This window comes from Embiotoca jacksoni, unplaced genomic scaffold, assembly GCF_022577435.1.
Source record: "Embiotoca jacksoni isolate LCO1_2020_lvr unplaced genomic scaffold, fEmbJac1.0.p SCAF_10, whole genome shotgun sequence".
NCBI classification, from domain to species: Eukaryota; Metazoa; Chordata; class Actinopteri; family Embiotocidae; genus Embiotoca; species Embiotoca jacksoni.
The window spans coordinates 6,646,994-6,662,966 of NW_027185230.1; the positions used below are offsets into that span (position 1 = coordinate 6,646,994).

At 42.2% G+C, this 15,973-nt stretch overlaps 1 protein-coding gene across 1 annotated transcript in view; it reads right to left on the reverse strand.

Moving 5' to 3' along the window:
* Nucleotides 1-12,562: 12,562 nt before the first annotated feature.
* The window catches only part of mmp17a (matrix metallopeptidase 17a), an 81,041-nt gene continuing 77,630 nt past the window's right edge, over nucleotides 12,563-15,973 (reverse strand). The window contains exon 10 of the mRNA XM_069163009.1: nucleotides 12,563-13,311. Coding sequence (XP_069019110.1) covers nucleotides 12,986-13,311 — 326 coding nt within the window. The 3' untranslated portion in view covers nucleotides 12,563-12,985. The remainder of the gene's footprint in view (nucleotides 13,312-15,973) is intronic.

The following is a 15,973-nucleotide window of genomic DNA, read 5'->3' on the forward strand; positions in this document are numbered from 1 at the left end:
TTTATAACTCACCACTAGGTGGAGAAAAGAACTACTGTCATCATCATCATCAACATAATGATGATGATCATTATCTTTGTCACCCTCTGGGATGTGGAGGGGAAGTTTCCGACACCATTTAGACATTCGTGTTGTGTGCTGAAGGTGTCGAATACAGAATGGAAGAGAGTGAAAAGAGAAACGTAAATAGGACAGCAGAGTGCCTGCAGACTTGTGGTATTTTAGGGAAAGAAGTGACAGGGAATAGAGGGAAAACTGCTGAAAGTATAAATGCATATAAATAACAAGCATGAGGATGAGACAGATGCCAGCAGACATTGAGATGATGAAGAAAGAGGGACAAAAGATATATCTATATATATATATATAGATATATATAGATATATATATAAAAATACAGGATAAGACAATCTGAGCTGTCATAAAAGGACAGTGACAAACATATAGGAAAAATATGTTCAGGTTTGTCCAGTAACTTTCAAATTTGAATGTTTCTGGGTAGGAAACTCACTTAAAGGTTTGTTTAGGTTCTGGGTGAAGAGTGAATGATGACAAATAAAAAGAGGCCCTGTAAAAGAGACGTCCAGGCTCACATGGAGGATGGTGACTCTCTGAAGAAACAATGTGACGGGATCACTATCTGTTGAAAACCAACCGAAGGCAAATAATGTAAACCTCACAGTAGACACATTTAACTGGCACGCATACACATTACCTTCATATCACCTTCAACCTACTTTGGATTTCTCTTCCCATTTGGCTGAGTGCCATCATCTTTTCATCATTTATGACAATAGTGGTGATGTAACTCTATTCTGAACTGGATCACATGCAATTTCTATAACTATTTTAATTTCATTATTTTCATCTGATCGAGTGACATACCTCACTGTGCCTCGGTCCACTCATAGATGCATGAACACTCACAACTGAGGGTCTTAAGAATTAAATGTTCAACATTTTAATAACAATTATAATGTAAGAAATCTGATTTCTATTTAGAACAGAGCAGCCAAATGTAGGGCCTGCAGCCCAAGTTGGCCTGCTCCTTCTTTGTTTTGGCCCACCATTGCATTTGACAAACTCAATCTTATTCTCCTCATTCTTTACCTGCTGTAAAAACACAATGACTATGCAGCTAAAAAGTGCATTATCACCTATGAGTTTTACAGCAATGTACAGCTTCCCTATTAAATGACATTGGCCCAAATTTTATCCACAAAGAATGATGGTATTCTCTCCTGCATGTGATGTTAGCGTCCTATGTGACTGACTTTGTGCTGTCAGTCAAGGAGAGATTGAGGAAGTCATAACTAGAAAAAAGAAAAGTTGGAAAAACTTAGCAAGAAGACTATTTTTGACAATACCTTCTGTAAATTAAAAAAAAAAATACTGTTATACAGATTAAATGTTTTAATTATTGTGAATTTTTTTTCATATTGAGAGTGTTACATTTCTAAGAAAATATGTAAAATATTAATGATATACGATTTCACGTAACATAAACATTTATTTTTGGCTCACGGCAACTTCATCCATACTTATTTTTGGCCCTACATAGGAAAGACTTTGGTCACCTCTGATTTAGATGAATAAGCTATTGAATTTCTGACAATTACAGCGTGCTTTGTTATCACATTAGATGGCTTATTGTCCTTGAGAGTAAAGTCTTTCCACAGGTGCAGATGATAAGTACAGTTAAAACCAGAAGTTTACATACACTGTGCAAAAAGACACATAACACTTTTTTTCTCACTGTCTGAAGTTAAATCAGACTAAACCTCTCCTGTTTCAGGTCCGTTAGGATTACCAAAATTATTTAACTTTTGCTAAATGTCACAATAATGAGAAAGAGAATATTTTAGAGAATTTTTCATTACTTTCTTCAAGGTCAAAAGTTTACATACAGTTCCTTAGTATTCAGTAGCATTGCCTTTGAACTGCATGACTTGGGTCAAATGTTTTGGGTATCCTTCCACAAGCTTCTTACAGTACTCTGCTAGAATTCTGGCCCATTCCTCCTGACAGAACTGGTGGAACTGAGTCAGGTTTGTTGGCCGCCTCGCTCGCACACGCCTTTTCAGATCTGCCCACAAATTTTCGATGGGATTCAGGTCAGGGCTTTGTGATGGCCACTCCAAGACATTGACTTTGTTGTCCTCAAGCCACTTTTTAACTATTTTGGCAGTATGCTTAGGGTCATTGTCCATTTGGAAGACCCATTTGCGCCCAAGTTGTAGCTTCCTGGCTGATGTCCTGAGATGTTGCCTTAATATTTCCAGGTAATGTTCTTTCTTCATGATGCCGTCTATTTTATGAAGAGCTCCAGTTCCTGCTGCAGCAAAACAGCCCCACAACATGATGCTGCCACCTCCATGCTTCACAGTTGGGATGGTGTTTTCAGGTCTACAAGCTTCCCCCTTTTTCCTCCAAATGTAACGGTGGTCATTATGGCCAAACAGCTCCACTTTAGTTTCATTAGACCACAGGAAATGTCTCCAGAAGTTAAGGTCTTTGTCTTGGTGTCTTTTTGCAAACTGTAATCTGGCTTTTTTATGTTTCTTTAGGAGTAATGGCTTCCTTCTTGCTGAGTAGCCTTTCAGCCCATGTCGGTGCAGGACTCGTTTTACTGTGGATAATGACACTTTCTTACCAGCTTCAGCCATCATCTTCACAAGGTCTTTAGCTTTTGTTCTGGGGTTGATTTGCACATGTCGGACCAAAACACGTTCATCTCTGGGACACAGAGCCCATCTCCTTCCTGAGCGGTGTGATGGCTGGACATTCCCATGTTTATACTTTCGTATAATTGTTTGCACAGATGAACGTGGCACCTTCAAGCATCTGGAAATTGCACCCAAGGATGAACCAGACTTGTGGAGCTCCACGATTCTCTCCCTGATTTCTTGGCTGATTTCTTTTGACTTTCCCATGATTTCAAACAAGGAAGCAGAGTGTTTGAGGTGTGGCCTTAAAATACATCCCCAGGTGTGCCGTCAATTAACTCACATGTTGTCAGTTAACCTATCAGGAGCTTCAAAAGCCATGACATCATAATCTGGGCTTGCCCACGTTGTTTAAAGACATAGTACTTTTGGTGTATGTAAACTTTTGACCTCAAAGAAAGTAATATAAAATTCTCTAAGAAATTCTCTTTCTCATAATTGTGACATTTAGCAAAAGTTAAATAATTTTGGTAATCCTAACGGACCTGAAACAGGAGAGGTTTAGTCTGATTTAACTTCAGACAGTGAGAAAAAAAGTGTTATGTGTCTTTTTGCACAGTGTATGTAAACTTCTGGTTTCAACTGTACATAATACACTTTGACATTACAACCAAAAAAAAAAAGCCATCGGATACATTTATATCAAATAAATTGTCAGTGATTCAGTGTATACATGGCAGCAGGAACAAAGCTTTCATTTACCTCCTTGCATTATAAGAAATGTGGATGTTTACAGTGGACTAATGCCTCCAAACACACTTGGATGAGTTCCTGGATGAATATTTGACCTGTTTGTGTAACTACCAGAGGAGGGCAGTAGAAGACTGCAAAACTGAACAGAAAAACATATATCTCATCTCACAGTCTGGATATGAATTTTTCCTAAAATGTGGAATAATCTATGGAAACAATCACTCAGGAAATGCATTCGGTGACATTATTATGAAATGAAATACACCTGGAAACAAACCCAAAGAGAAGCTGAGATGTAGAAGCACGGTCACATTAGTCAGAGGGAGACTTTTTTGTTTTGTGTTTTTTTTCCAGTTGTTTTGGCTCCCACTGGAAAGACCAGAAACGTTACCCTGAAAAACCCGAAGCTCTGTCCGCTTCCTGTCCCACTGTCAGCCTGAAACCAGAGCTCCTCTTCCTCAGCTAATGGGAATACCAGCCTGATATACCGCTGCAGCTCTCTCCAACAATACTGCTGCATGCTGTCCATTAATTAGTCATGGTAGTTTCCCTGTGCTAAAAAAAATAAATAAATAAAAGTCAGGCATTCGCAGTGTCGTGCAGTTCTGCTTTTACTCTCCCCAATCGTCGTGACTTGTGAAAGACAGCCGGTGTATTTTGCTGTGAGCGACCCTGCAAGCCACCATTGCAGGCGTCCACTCTGCAGGGGTGTGCTGCGCTTTTCATTATTTTAGCCGCTCGGTGGCTCCTCCAGAGTGATTGATTGATTCTTCCCGGCCCACGTTAAGTTTGAACTCGTGATGGGCGCAAAGGTCTTCAGGTGTTCACTCCGGTTAGAGAGGAGACCTCGTAGCAGGGCAGTGGAACATGATACGACCACTGCACATAAACTCAGAAAGTGGTAGACACCATCTGTTTGACACCATCAGTGACTGCGTGTTTCGGGGAAGCTGCAAAAGCAAAAAAAAAAAAAAAATTCCTTTTGAATGATGAAATACATAATTTTGGTTACAATTTATCAATATTATGTGGCTGGAGGGAAAAGGGATCTGACCAGATATGTTCACTTCCTGCGGCGTCTTCCTCCGGCACCCTTTTTTTTTAAACAGATAGAACTGTCAGATGGTGCATATACACATATTCGTTAAAAACAACCTGATAGTGATATATTTTGATAATTACACATTTGCACAAAAGAGGTGTACACTTGTTAACTTTGTACAATTGTGACTGATTTTAAAATCTAAAATGTTACTTATTTAATCAATGTCAAATGAAAATAGGCATTACGTTTGTGTCAGGGAGATGTAAGAATGAAAATGCATGTAGGGGAGACCGGGGCTTTTACCGATTTCATGTGCCAAGCTAACCAGAGATTTAACAAGTGTTAGCAAACATGGCGGTGTGGGCCATGTTGTCTTGGGGACATTTTGGGACATATTGTCACATGTGTCACTCGTTGGAAATTGTACCAAATGTGGCATTGCCTATAATATCAGAGAAAATTCAATAAATAGGGATAGCTACTTTGAGTAATGTCTACTTTGAGCAGTCAAAGGATTGTTTAATGATATTTAACATATAATTGGGTTCATGCATGTTTAGAAGGAAGGAAGAAAGAAAATAGGACAAAAGGAGGTTCAGGAATTATTAAAGAGTGTGTGTGTCGTCGTCCCCCAGCGAGACAACTTATGTGTGCTAGAACTTCATTTCTGACCTTCGGTCCGAGTCAGATATGGTTCTGTTTAAAGGGTGTTTGAGATGATTCCCTAGCTGTTTTAGTTCAGACTTTCTGTTATTAAAAAAAAAAAAAAATCTTGAATTTGTATTTGTCGTAGGTTTATTTCTTACAATATCCAGTGTGACAACTTACCCACTGATGGGGCAAATTGACACAAGTGCACATCAGCTATTTGACTCCTTATAACTCAGTTCTGAAGTACGATCTTAAAATGTGTTGAACACAGATAATACACCAGAGACTTTCCTCTTCCATTTGGTATATCATGCATACCTATATGATTTATGCATTCCCAAGATATATGAGAGAGTGAAAAGTGTGACAACTAGCCCCGGTCTCTCCTACTCCAATTGCGAGGGGAAACATGTGGTGCTCGACAGTGCTCAACCATTATGATAATAACTCGTGAAAATTATGCACAAAAAAAAAAAAAAGCTCATAAACATACAATTATATAGTATTGTCTGTAGTTTTGATAAAATTTTTGGTTATATCCTTTTACCCACCATTCCTACTGGACTCCTTAGTTTACTCATAATTATTCATCTTAAACATGCATCATAATAAAATGGGCCCATTGTGTTGGCATGCCTATGGAGATATATTTCCTGTTGCCACATGCGTCCTCTGGGGATTAAATGCGGAGCCCACAAGGTTAAACATTTAGAGGGGCGAGGTTGGGGGGGGGGCTTTCAATGAGGCGTATTGTTATTATGGCGGGGTAAATTCTTCACAGTTTAAATAACACGGGTGCGACTGTACGTGAGCGTGTGTTCATCTTGTCAATTCAAGTGACTGTTGTTCACTTGAAACCAGGCAAACCAATACAAGAAGCCACACATTTTTTAAGGCGTTAATTATTTGCACATCTCTTATAACGACATTTTCTTGTTTATTCTTCGTTGTAAAACGCTATGAGCTCCACGCATTGTTCATTAAAAAACCACTGTCCATGTGTTATGACAAACTTTACACCCTTTTGGTTGAGGGCCAGAGGACAGCCAGCTCCTCCAAGGCCTCTCATCACTTAGCTAACATCCGGTGGGGTGGCACGGTGCCTTGCTCGTCTCCTCAGCCCTCTCATGCACACGGATACCTACTAATCTTCCTGTGAAGGTCACTGCTTTTTCAAACACATCTCAGCACTAAAATGCACGCACAAGACTTGATCAGCATAACAGTTTTGTCTGCATACTGCATCGCTGCACTCAAGCTTGTGATCCCCGCCAATAGGTCATGCCAGATAATTAAACCGAGAATCCGAGGGAAATTCAATACACTCTATTACAACTGGGGGAGCGTGAGGCTCAGGGGAGACTTTGGTATTCATAGACTGGATATAAAGCTTTTTCTAAAGCATCAAGTGGCTCCGAGTTCCGCTGTAAACACAAGGCATTGACTGTATCAGTGTTGACTTCAGCGGTGTCATACTACCCATCTGTGAATTGCTGGTAGCAGAGAAAGCCACGACGGGCACTTATAAATGCTTTCAAAACTGCTCATCGTGGACTTTTTTGTTTTGTTTTTAACTATACACACTTTGGCTAATCTTCACAGTCAACGGACAGGCATTACTAATGACATTCACGGCTGCATTCTCTTTAGATGAGCTGGTTGTAGGGTCTCGGCACTGTCAGGGACACTTAATGGAACCCAGCCATGACAAAATCACATTTCATTTATCTAATTTTCAAGAAGGAGTCAGAGATGTGGTCAGATCAAATTACCAGTAACACTGTCTGAAATTCATTTTTAAAAGCTCATCACCTTTAAATTGCCATGTATCAGTTTCCACAGTAGGTTTAATAGAAAACTAGAGACACAACAAATTATAATGAAAACAAGTTGTTATTATTATTATTATCTTGAATATAACTGGTGTCCACATACCGGCACACTTTAAATTGCCTGTTATGCAAAGCAGTAGACTGAGGTAATTTTGAGTGTATTAAATGAGTCACCTTTGACTTTGCTCCTGTTTTATCTAGATTAAAGCTGTCAGAGGTTGTCACCTGAAGAAACGTGTCGGTGTGGTCACCAGAGAAAGTCCAGACTGACGGTGCAGCAAAATCAGGAGGGTCTCTTCCATCATTCACTGTCCTGTGCCTCACTTTTGAAAAAATTCTGTCTCTCGCTCTACCTGCGTGTCATAACATCGACATGACATACTCTCCGAGGCAGAATAACAAAATTACTGTCATTACTGAGTTGTAAGCCAAAACCAAAACCTTATAAAAATGATGTACGGTGTATTCTGAGAGGGTTACTTACAGATGTGAGGCGTGTGTGCTTTGAGTAGCAACGTGAGAGCGTGGCTTCATACACTCTGTGTCTATTTTTGCATCACTGGTCCAACACACAAGGTGAAGTCTCCCATGTCCGGGGCTGTCACTTTGTCACAGCAGACATCGACAGTGGAGGCGGTGGTTCTGCCGGCGACTTTGGGGGAAAATGAACGGGCGCACCCTTCCTCCCTGCCAGGTTTCCCCCGGCCTGTGCGGGCAAGAGTTGAATCCAATATGACCTGTTGTGGAATGTGACAGCAGAGACCTGCCAGAGCCTCGTCTGACAAGCCTGCCCAAATGATTGTCTCACCATGCAAGCTTGAACCAGCTCCACTTGCAGATCCTTTTCTGAGAGGTGCTGCTCAGCATCAGCGAGGAGCCAAGGCTCTTGACAGCCTCACTTCTCCATAGTGCAGCTACTGTGGGAACTGCTGTACCTCGGTGTGTGGACACATAATCACATGCACACACTGTTAAACAGAGGACTTCTCCCACACAGGCTATTGGCTTTGCATTTCAACTTACTACGGTACTCAAGGTTTGTGAGTCTGACGTCTGTCTTGCCAAGGGGTCACAGGCATTCGACAAAAACAAATGACAAGCCTCCATTGTTTGAACACTTAGGATTCTTTTGTAATTAATCCAACACAGTTATAGACTTTCTCCGGATGTTAAAACAACAGTTTAAGAATCTTTCCACCTGTCAGTGTGTTTTTTTCTGCCTTCCCTCTTGTAAAACTCAAAATTCATCATGTAAACTGTTTTGTTTATGGTTCCATCCACACATTCGTCACATGATGTGATCGTTGTGGTTAATTTTCTTAATGAAGTTCTAATGAGAAGCATCCGATAAAAGCAAAACATCCTGCCTGATATATGATTTTGTGTTATTATTTTAGATACAGTTAGTTGGGATCATTTCCATTCAAGTTTAGTTGTATAGCACCAGTCATCACATCGTATAAGTCATCTCTGGATGCAGTAAGATCGAGACTTTAGAACATTTCAGAGGAACACAACACTTTAGCGGTTCCCACAGTAGCAACAGAAGGGAGTGAAAACTCCCTTTTAATAGGAAGAAACTTCCAACAGAACCAGGCTCAGAGGACGGCGGTCATCTGCCTCGACCAGTTAGGTTGAGTGGAGAGCAGAAAGAGAAAAGAACAGCATAGACATACAACAAAACAATAAGCCCTGGGCAGGTTGGTCGGTTCAGAAACATGCAGCTCCGGAATCAGAGAGACCTGCAGAAAAAGCACAAAACTATGGGAAGAGAGAAAGTTAATGACATGCATATAAACACATACATCAAACCTGAAACAAACATGTCCTCAAACATGAAGCAGTCGCAGCGGAGGGGCTTCTGGAGACAGAGAAGTGTTAATGTTTCACTGTGCTGCTTATAAAGACCTAGTCAGGTTGTGATGAATTAATTAAATAAAGTAAACGTGGAAGTGCTGATAAAAATAAAAGGATTTTGGAAAAAGTAATAACTTCAAAATTAACAGTTCAGTTATTAAAAAAAATAAATAAATTAAAATATTACTTATCACAATTGCCTGATCAAATACCTTCAGTATTGGCAAACCCCTCAAACACTTAGGTCCCAGCTCAGTTAGAATCAGCTGGACAAACTTCTGAAAAGTGGCCCGTCCTGCTGCTGCATTTGCTCCTGAGAGCAGATGCTCTCCTGGTGGCCGCCGAGCCACACCAGTTAATTAACACCACTGGAGTGTGTCAAGAGGAGGGAAGAAAAATTTCTGCTCCTAGTGGTGTCACACCCCGGCCGGCAAGGCGTGACAAAAGGGGGGATGCAGAGGGAATAGCAATGCATTCATTTTGAACAGACATTATAATAAATGACGAGAATTCATAATATATATATTGAGAAGCAGAACAGAATTAAAACAACAAAACATAATGGCAATTGTTTGCGTGTGCAGTGGTGGGACACAGAACAGAAAACACACTTGTAAACAGAATAATAAACAAATAATAGATATAGGATAAAATAACGGTTAATGCTTTTCTGAAAGTATTTTCCCAGCTTGATTGTGCATATATTGTTTAACTTGTTATCACCCCAAAGTGTGTAATACACTCATCTGTGCACTAGATGGCACCGTTTCAGCATCGTGGTTTGCCTCGCAGAGGAGTGAATATTGAGACAGCAAAAGTTTCGGCAACAAAAACGACTTGTTTAGAATGAGGAGAAGGTCGTGGTTTTGGGTAAGCGTAAGTAATTTTACGGCGGTAACGTTACATACGTTACCTAGCTCACGCAAGTTAAATATACGGTGTGAATAATTTACTTGCGTTACTTAAAAGAAGCCCGTGTTGACTTAAACACCGGTCCGTCTTCTCCTCCCTGCGCCGAATCTATCAGCCGTACTTGTGCGAACCTTTTTTATGCCTCGCCGAGGCAAAACCTGACACTGACGCGATACCCTCTAGTGGATTGAAATGTGTACTACGTGCTTTGTTGTGAAACTGGTCTGTATCGGTGGAGGTCATCCGTAACCCGAGCGGATTTGATTATTGTAATTAGTAATTAGTGCAGCATCATCATCGTTGGTTTTCTGATCGTACGCGACGTGCCAGGTCTCGTCTTATTAGCTTTCCACCATTTTTTTTTTTAACTTTGATTTCCAACTTACCAGTATCTGAACATTTCTGCATTAGGCGGCGTCACTCATCTGACGCACTTCCCTGACGATATATATATTCCCCTGCCAGCAAATCTGTTCAAACAGCGGAGAGTTAGTGTGCGTGATGTGATTGACACGACGTAGTTAACATTCCTGGTGAACAGCATTGACCACTACAAGAGAAAACATGCTTAAGAACGTCAGAGGGATGGAGAGCAGCTCCCAGTCGGCGTCCGCAAGCTGTCGTGTCTTCATCTGCCTTCAAGCCCGGACTCCTGTTCAAGTGACGCTAAATCGTCACCGGCCCACACAGCCACAAGACAGAGTACTCAAAAATAATCTGTCTCAGTTCAAATTCATGTTCCCACAGGGCAGTCAGGGGAGTCGTTCAGTTTCTTTTTTTTAATTTTTATACAAAAATATTTTACATTAGAAAACACAGCTTGAAATATACACAGTCCACTTGGGTTTGCAGTGGAACATTTCAACTCAAATATATCTGTCTATACTGAAACTGTAGGTAAATATATCAGCAACGATAAATCTGGTTGCTATCTTGTGAGGTCTGCGAAGGACGTCACCGGCAGGAGCATGGATTGATGCCGTGAGCCTTAATCTGATCGAAGCAATGTGGACTCACAATCTATCCATATTTATAAAAAAAAATAAAAAAAAAAATACAACAAACCAATACTGCCTCTGATGACGGCGAGGGAATGCCTCTGATGAAAATGACGAGTTTGTGTCGACACGCGAGCGTCATTTCCTCAAAGAGCGTGGGAGTTCCACGTAAAGGATTTAAGCGAGGACAATGGCGTTAAGCGAACAGTGACGGAGGCTTAGATTTGAACTTTCTGTCTAACATTCATTTGTCGTATTTCCCAACGTCCCAGAGTGCCCTTTTCTTCGAGTAGCTGTCATGTGTTGGTGTTCGCCTTCCTGTCTGTTTACGACGCTGAGTGCCGTTCATCTACCCGTCGGCATCCATCACGCCATTCGTGAGTCTTCATGGGGCCATTCGTCTGGAAGTCTAACTATCTCTTTAGGCTATATCCCAGGGTGCTTCCCCCCCTCCCCCCCTGTCTCACTGGATAGAGTGTCAGTCAACTGTCAAACCACGGTATCTTTATTTCAGCACGTCATTATTTGCCCTGGTTTGAGTCTTCCAGACACGTATTCCTATCAGGCTCTGAAAAAATTGGTTTTCTTTCTCTGGGACCGGTGGACCCAAATCCCAACCACGGCCATAACTGTGACCTTGTGACTGTGGCCTAAACCGAAACAGCAGACTGGTGAAGAATACTGAGGCGCAGTTAGTCAGCAGCCAGGCAGGAAGTTGTGCTCGCCAGCCACTATTAAAAGCAACAGTTTTACACACTTTTTTTTTTTTTTTCTCCTTTTTGCTGACAGTCAGAAGAGACGATTGATGCTCGTATACGACTCTCTGAAGGTAACAAAACCTGAACAACAGCACACACTGGCTCACTGTTTCGCTCCTTTTCTGGTCTTTACGCTAAGCAAAGCTAACTGATTGCTGGCTGAGGGCCTATGTTGACTGGACAGATATAAGAATGGTATTAATGCTCTCATCTAAGTCTCGGCAAGAGAGCTTATTGTATTTCTCTGAATGTCAATTATTACCGTTCCTTTCAGGTGTCATGTGTCAATCTTTTATCTCCTTACATTCAACGAGACAATTCATCACCGCTTTACGAGCAACAATCAAAATGTTCCGAAGGAGCGCAACACAACGACGTGGACGGAGTAGGAGGGAGGATTAACAACGATCAGCAACCTAGTTACATGTTCTTTTGTGGGCGATGGCAATGTGCAAACTCGGGGAGAACAGAAAGAGTCCAGCAGAGCGCTACGATCGTGTTTTTGCAGGTGAGAAACCGGTGCGTTTCCAACGCAGCGAGCCGGCACGTTGTCATGTTGGAGAACCCAAGCGACATCACACCACAACCCGGGGTCCGTTTGCGCTGAATGTTTTCCCTCAGATGCCTCTGAACGTCTTTGCAGAACTCGGCGTTGACAGTTTGATTCTGGGGGATGAATTCACAGCGCACCACCCCACGAATGTCAAAAGAAACAAAAAAAAACCCACCCGGCTGGGCTCCCGACCTGACGTGCCGTTTTCAGGCTCGGGCAGCGACTTCTTGCAACTGAACACACTTTGCTTAGCTCATTGCTTCACTACCGAAGGCTTTCTGAAGCATTTCAAGGGTCCACACTGCCAATTGTCAAGAGTTTGACGCAACATTTGAGCTCCGTGTTCAAATGAGTGAAGACTGCAAACGCATAGGTACCAATGCTCACAAAAAGTTGTGCAACTCAGATACTGACGTTGATCAAGCGACTCAACATGGAATACGTTCCTCTCAACGGCTATAGCCTCCCCAGGCCACGGTGCTCGTAACGGTGCCGCACTCCTGGAAGAGTTTCTGAACTTTTTGATTGCCCCCCCCCCCACCTCCCGTAAACTTGTTGTACAAAGAAGTACTTCCTATCGGCTCTGTTTGAATACTGTTGGGTTTCACTTGAACAGTCTCACTCAAGTAGCCCTCCGAGCAAAGACGAGGCGGTTTAGCCATTCAAAAAAAGGACGAGATAAAACTTGTGGCTCTGCGTGTGAGCACGTCATTGTCGGTGGATCGACGCCTACCAGGTGTACCTTAGTTTGAGATATGATAATGGTACGCAAGGCGCTTTAGATGATCATCACATGGCATGTGAAATAAATAACAGCAAAATTATAGCAAAAAAACATACCAATCGATATTTATATGAACGAAATGTTCCAGTTTTTGTTTTGGCTGAGTGTCCGCTGGCCCTCCACCAATGAGTCTCTCTTCTTCACCCGGCTTCAGAGCTTCGTCCCTCGGTTCAGCATCATAGCAGTTCAGAGCGGAGGGCCAGCAAGAGCGTCCACAGAGGTGGCAGCAGCCAGACGGGAGACGGGGAGAGGCGGGCGCCTAAAGGCGAGGCGGTGTCCGAGGTGCAGGAGCACACCTCGTATCCGTTCTCCGCGTGGTCGGGGTGACGGTGCACGTTGACTCTCGTCTCCGTGTTTTTGGTCTCCGTGTCCGGAGAGTCCGACTGCATCTCGGTGCAAAGCAGCCAGTCCTTAGCGATGAGGCGGGGGTAATCTGCCTCCACCTCCATGTCACTGCCCGGCACCCGCCAGTACTCCTTCCCCTTGAAGAAGTAGGACGAGCCTTCGGAGAGAGGGAGGAGAGTGGACACAGGGTTTGTACAGTTGCAACAGAGGTAAAACACAACGCCGGACCTCACGTTAAGTTCCCGGAGTTTTTGTCCTCGAGGCTAACGAGCAACAGAGACACACTTTTTCTATTAAAAATACAGCAAACTGAAATTTATTAGCAAGATTATGAATACGTCTCCAAGTGATATCATTAGTAAGATTTGCACGCAGGTGAGGGGAGGAAAATAACCCAAATTGACAGAGTTTATGAGTAGACCAACCTGAAAAGTGTTTTTTTTTTTTTTTTCTGCCTAAAACTGCACGTATCATACAAGTAATGAGTGGAAAATGTTCATTATCCCGAAACGAAAATGTGCCTCTCAGCTCAGAGCACATAATGGGCTATTAGCTCCAGCGATCTGCTTGGAGATCTGGATTTTATGGACGCTGGGAGGTTCTGTGCTGAAAACTGCGAGAGTAAAAACGTGTTTTTAAGGTAAGACAGCTCACTCCGTCGCTGTGTGTTTAAGGCTGTTTAATGAATGATGCTAATGAAGCAAGGCTGTGTGTTTGACATCTGTTTCCAGTTCCAGGGTGGGAATCAGTGACAGCTGATGAAGGAGCAGACTGAAATGCTTTGAATGAAAAATATATGCTTGAGTTTACCTTCATGATTACCACGTGTGGTTGATTAATAACAATGATTAAATCTTATATTGACACAGTTTGTCAGGGGTGAAGCTCTGCCTGTTTACGCTGAAGTCAGCTCTAATACGATGTTTTAATTAAATGTAGTCAATCTAGCATATACCCAGTGTGTGGAATATTTTGAGCTAATGTTATATATATATAAACCAGAATGAGAGCAGCATGCCAACATCATTTAACTTTAGCTGTGTAAGGGGGCTTTCAACAGCACCTTTCTTTTGCATATATCCCTGGTCCTGGAGCTGCATGTCTCTGGTCTGGGATTATTGGCCCCACCAACAGTTCATTGTCTTGGATGGTTATGCTGTTCTTTTCTCTCTCTGCTCTCCCCTCACCCCAACCGGGCGAGGCAGACGGCCGCCCACTTCTGAGCCTGGTTTTGTTGGTGGTTTTCTTCCTGTCAAAAAGGAGTTTTTTTTCCCCCTACCAGTCGCTCATGTTGGAATTTTTGGGTTCTTTTTTTATAATGTTGTAAAGTTCTGTTGTAAGGACTTTACTAAGAGCCCTGAAATAACATAGAGTTGTGATTTGTCGCTATATAAGGCAAGGCAAGGTAAGTTTATTTGTAAAGCACATTTCAACAACAAGGCAATTCAAAGTGCTTCACATAAAACCATTAAACGCATAAAAAACATCAGGCAAAAGAAAAGGACATTTAAAAACATTAAAAACGGTCATTAAAACATTAAACAAGTTACAGTGCAGTTTGAGAAATAAAATACAGTAGTAAAATGCTGAGAAATGAAAGAAATGAATCAACATCCTTGAATCTGGTTCAGTGGAAGGCAGCAGCAAACAGAAAAGTCTTCGCCCTTGATTTGAAGCAGCTGAGAGCCTCAGCAGACCTGCAGCTTTCTGGGACTTTGTTCCAGATAACGTGGAGCAGAAAAACTGAACGCTGCTTCTCCAAGCTTAGTCCTGACTCCGGGAACAGAAAGGAGACCCGTCCCAGACGACCTGAGGGGTCGGGATGGTTCATCAGACATGTATTTTGGTCCTAAACCATTCAGTGCTTTATAAACCAACAGCAGGATTTTAAAGTCAATTCTTTGTTCGACGGGAAGCCAGTGTAGAAATGATTTTATAATATAAATTAAAATGAATTTCTCTCTACCTGTGGAACAAACTTGCCTGTGCCTTGTTTAGTATCATCATTGCACCTTGCTGCTTCTCACTAGAATATGTGTCACACCAGCTAAACAGAACGAACAGATGTTTATCAATGTCCATATCAGCTTTTCTGACATCATGGAAACTTGTGGACCAGGCATGCTTTCTAAATTCTTTTTATGAACAGAAGACCTTTCTATTTAGAAAGACATATACAGAACTACAAACACGGATGTTCGTCTGCTGCTTCCTCCCTTTGTGCTTCCCAGCCAGCATTGTTTATACCACTCCATTTTTTTCTCCTCCTCTAATCTTCTTTCTTATCCATCTCTTAAAACCTGTTTCTCTTCACACTTTTCTCACTGCTGATCACCATGAGTTATCACTACATCTTCATTTCTCTCCCATCTCCCTACCGTCTCTCTTCATCTTAGACTTGTAAAAGCGGCCCCGAAGGCAGAGGAAGGCTTTGATGCAGCTCCAGCTCCGTTGCCTAAAGGTATGCACGCAGAAAATGTGAGTATCTGTTTTCTTGTTTATCGAAATGCATGCATTTCTATGTGTCGTTCCGTAAATTGGGGATTTGGATGGAACTTTTGTTTTGTGTGTGGCCTGTTTCTACACACATCACAGAGCTTGAAAACGGGACCTCTGAAGCTGGCAAGAACTCAGACACAACACGGACCTATTGACACCAGACAGGGAAAAGAGCTTCCACACATTCAGCCGGGAGTCGCTGCAGGTGAGAGAGGAGACGACGCTTACTCCCGCTAAGAGTGGACTGAAATGAGAACGGAGTATCTCCTGCTAATTAGCAGCTTTTGTGCCAGTTTGAAAAAGACTGACAGTGCTTTTTC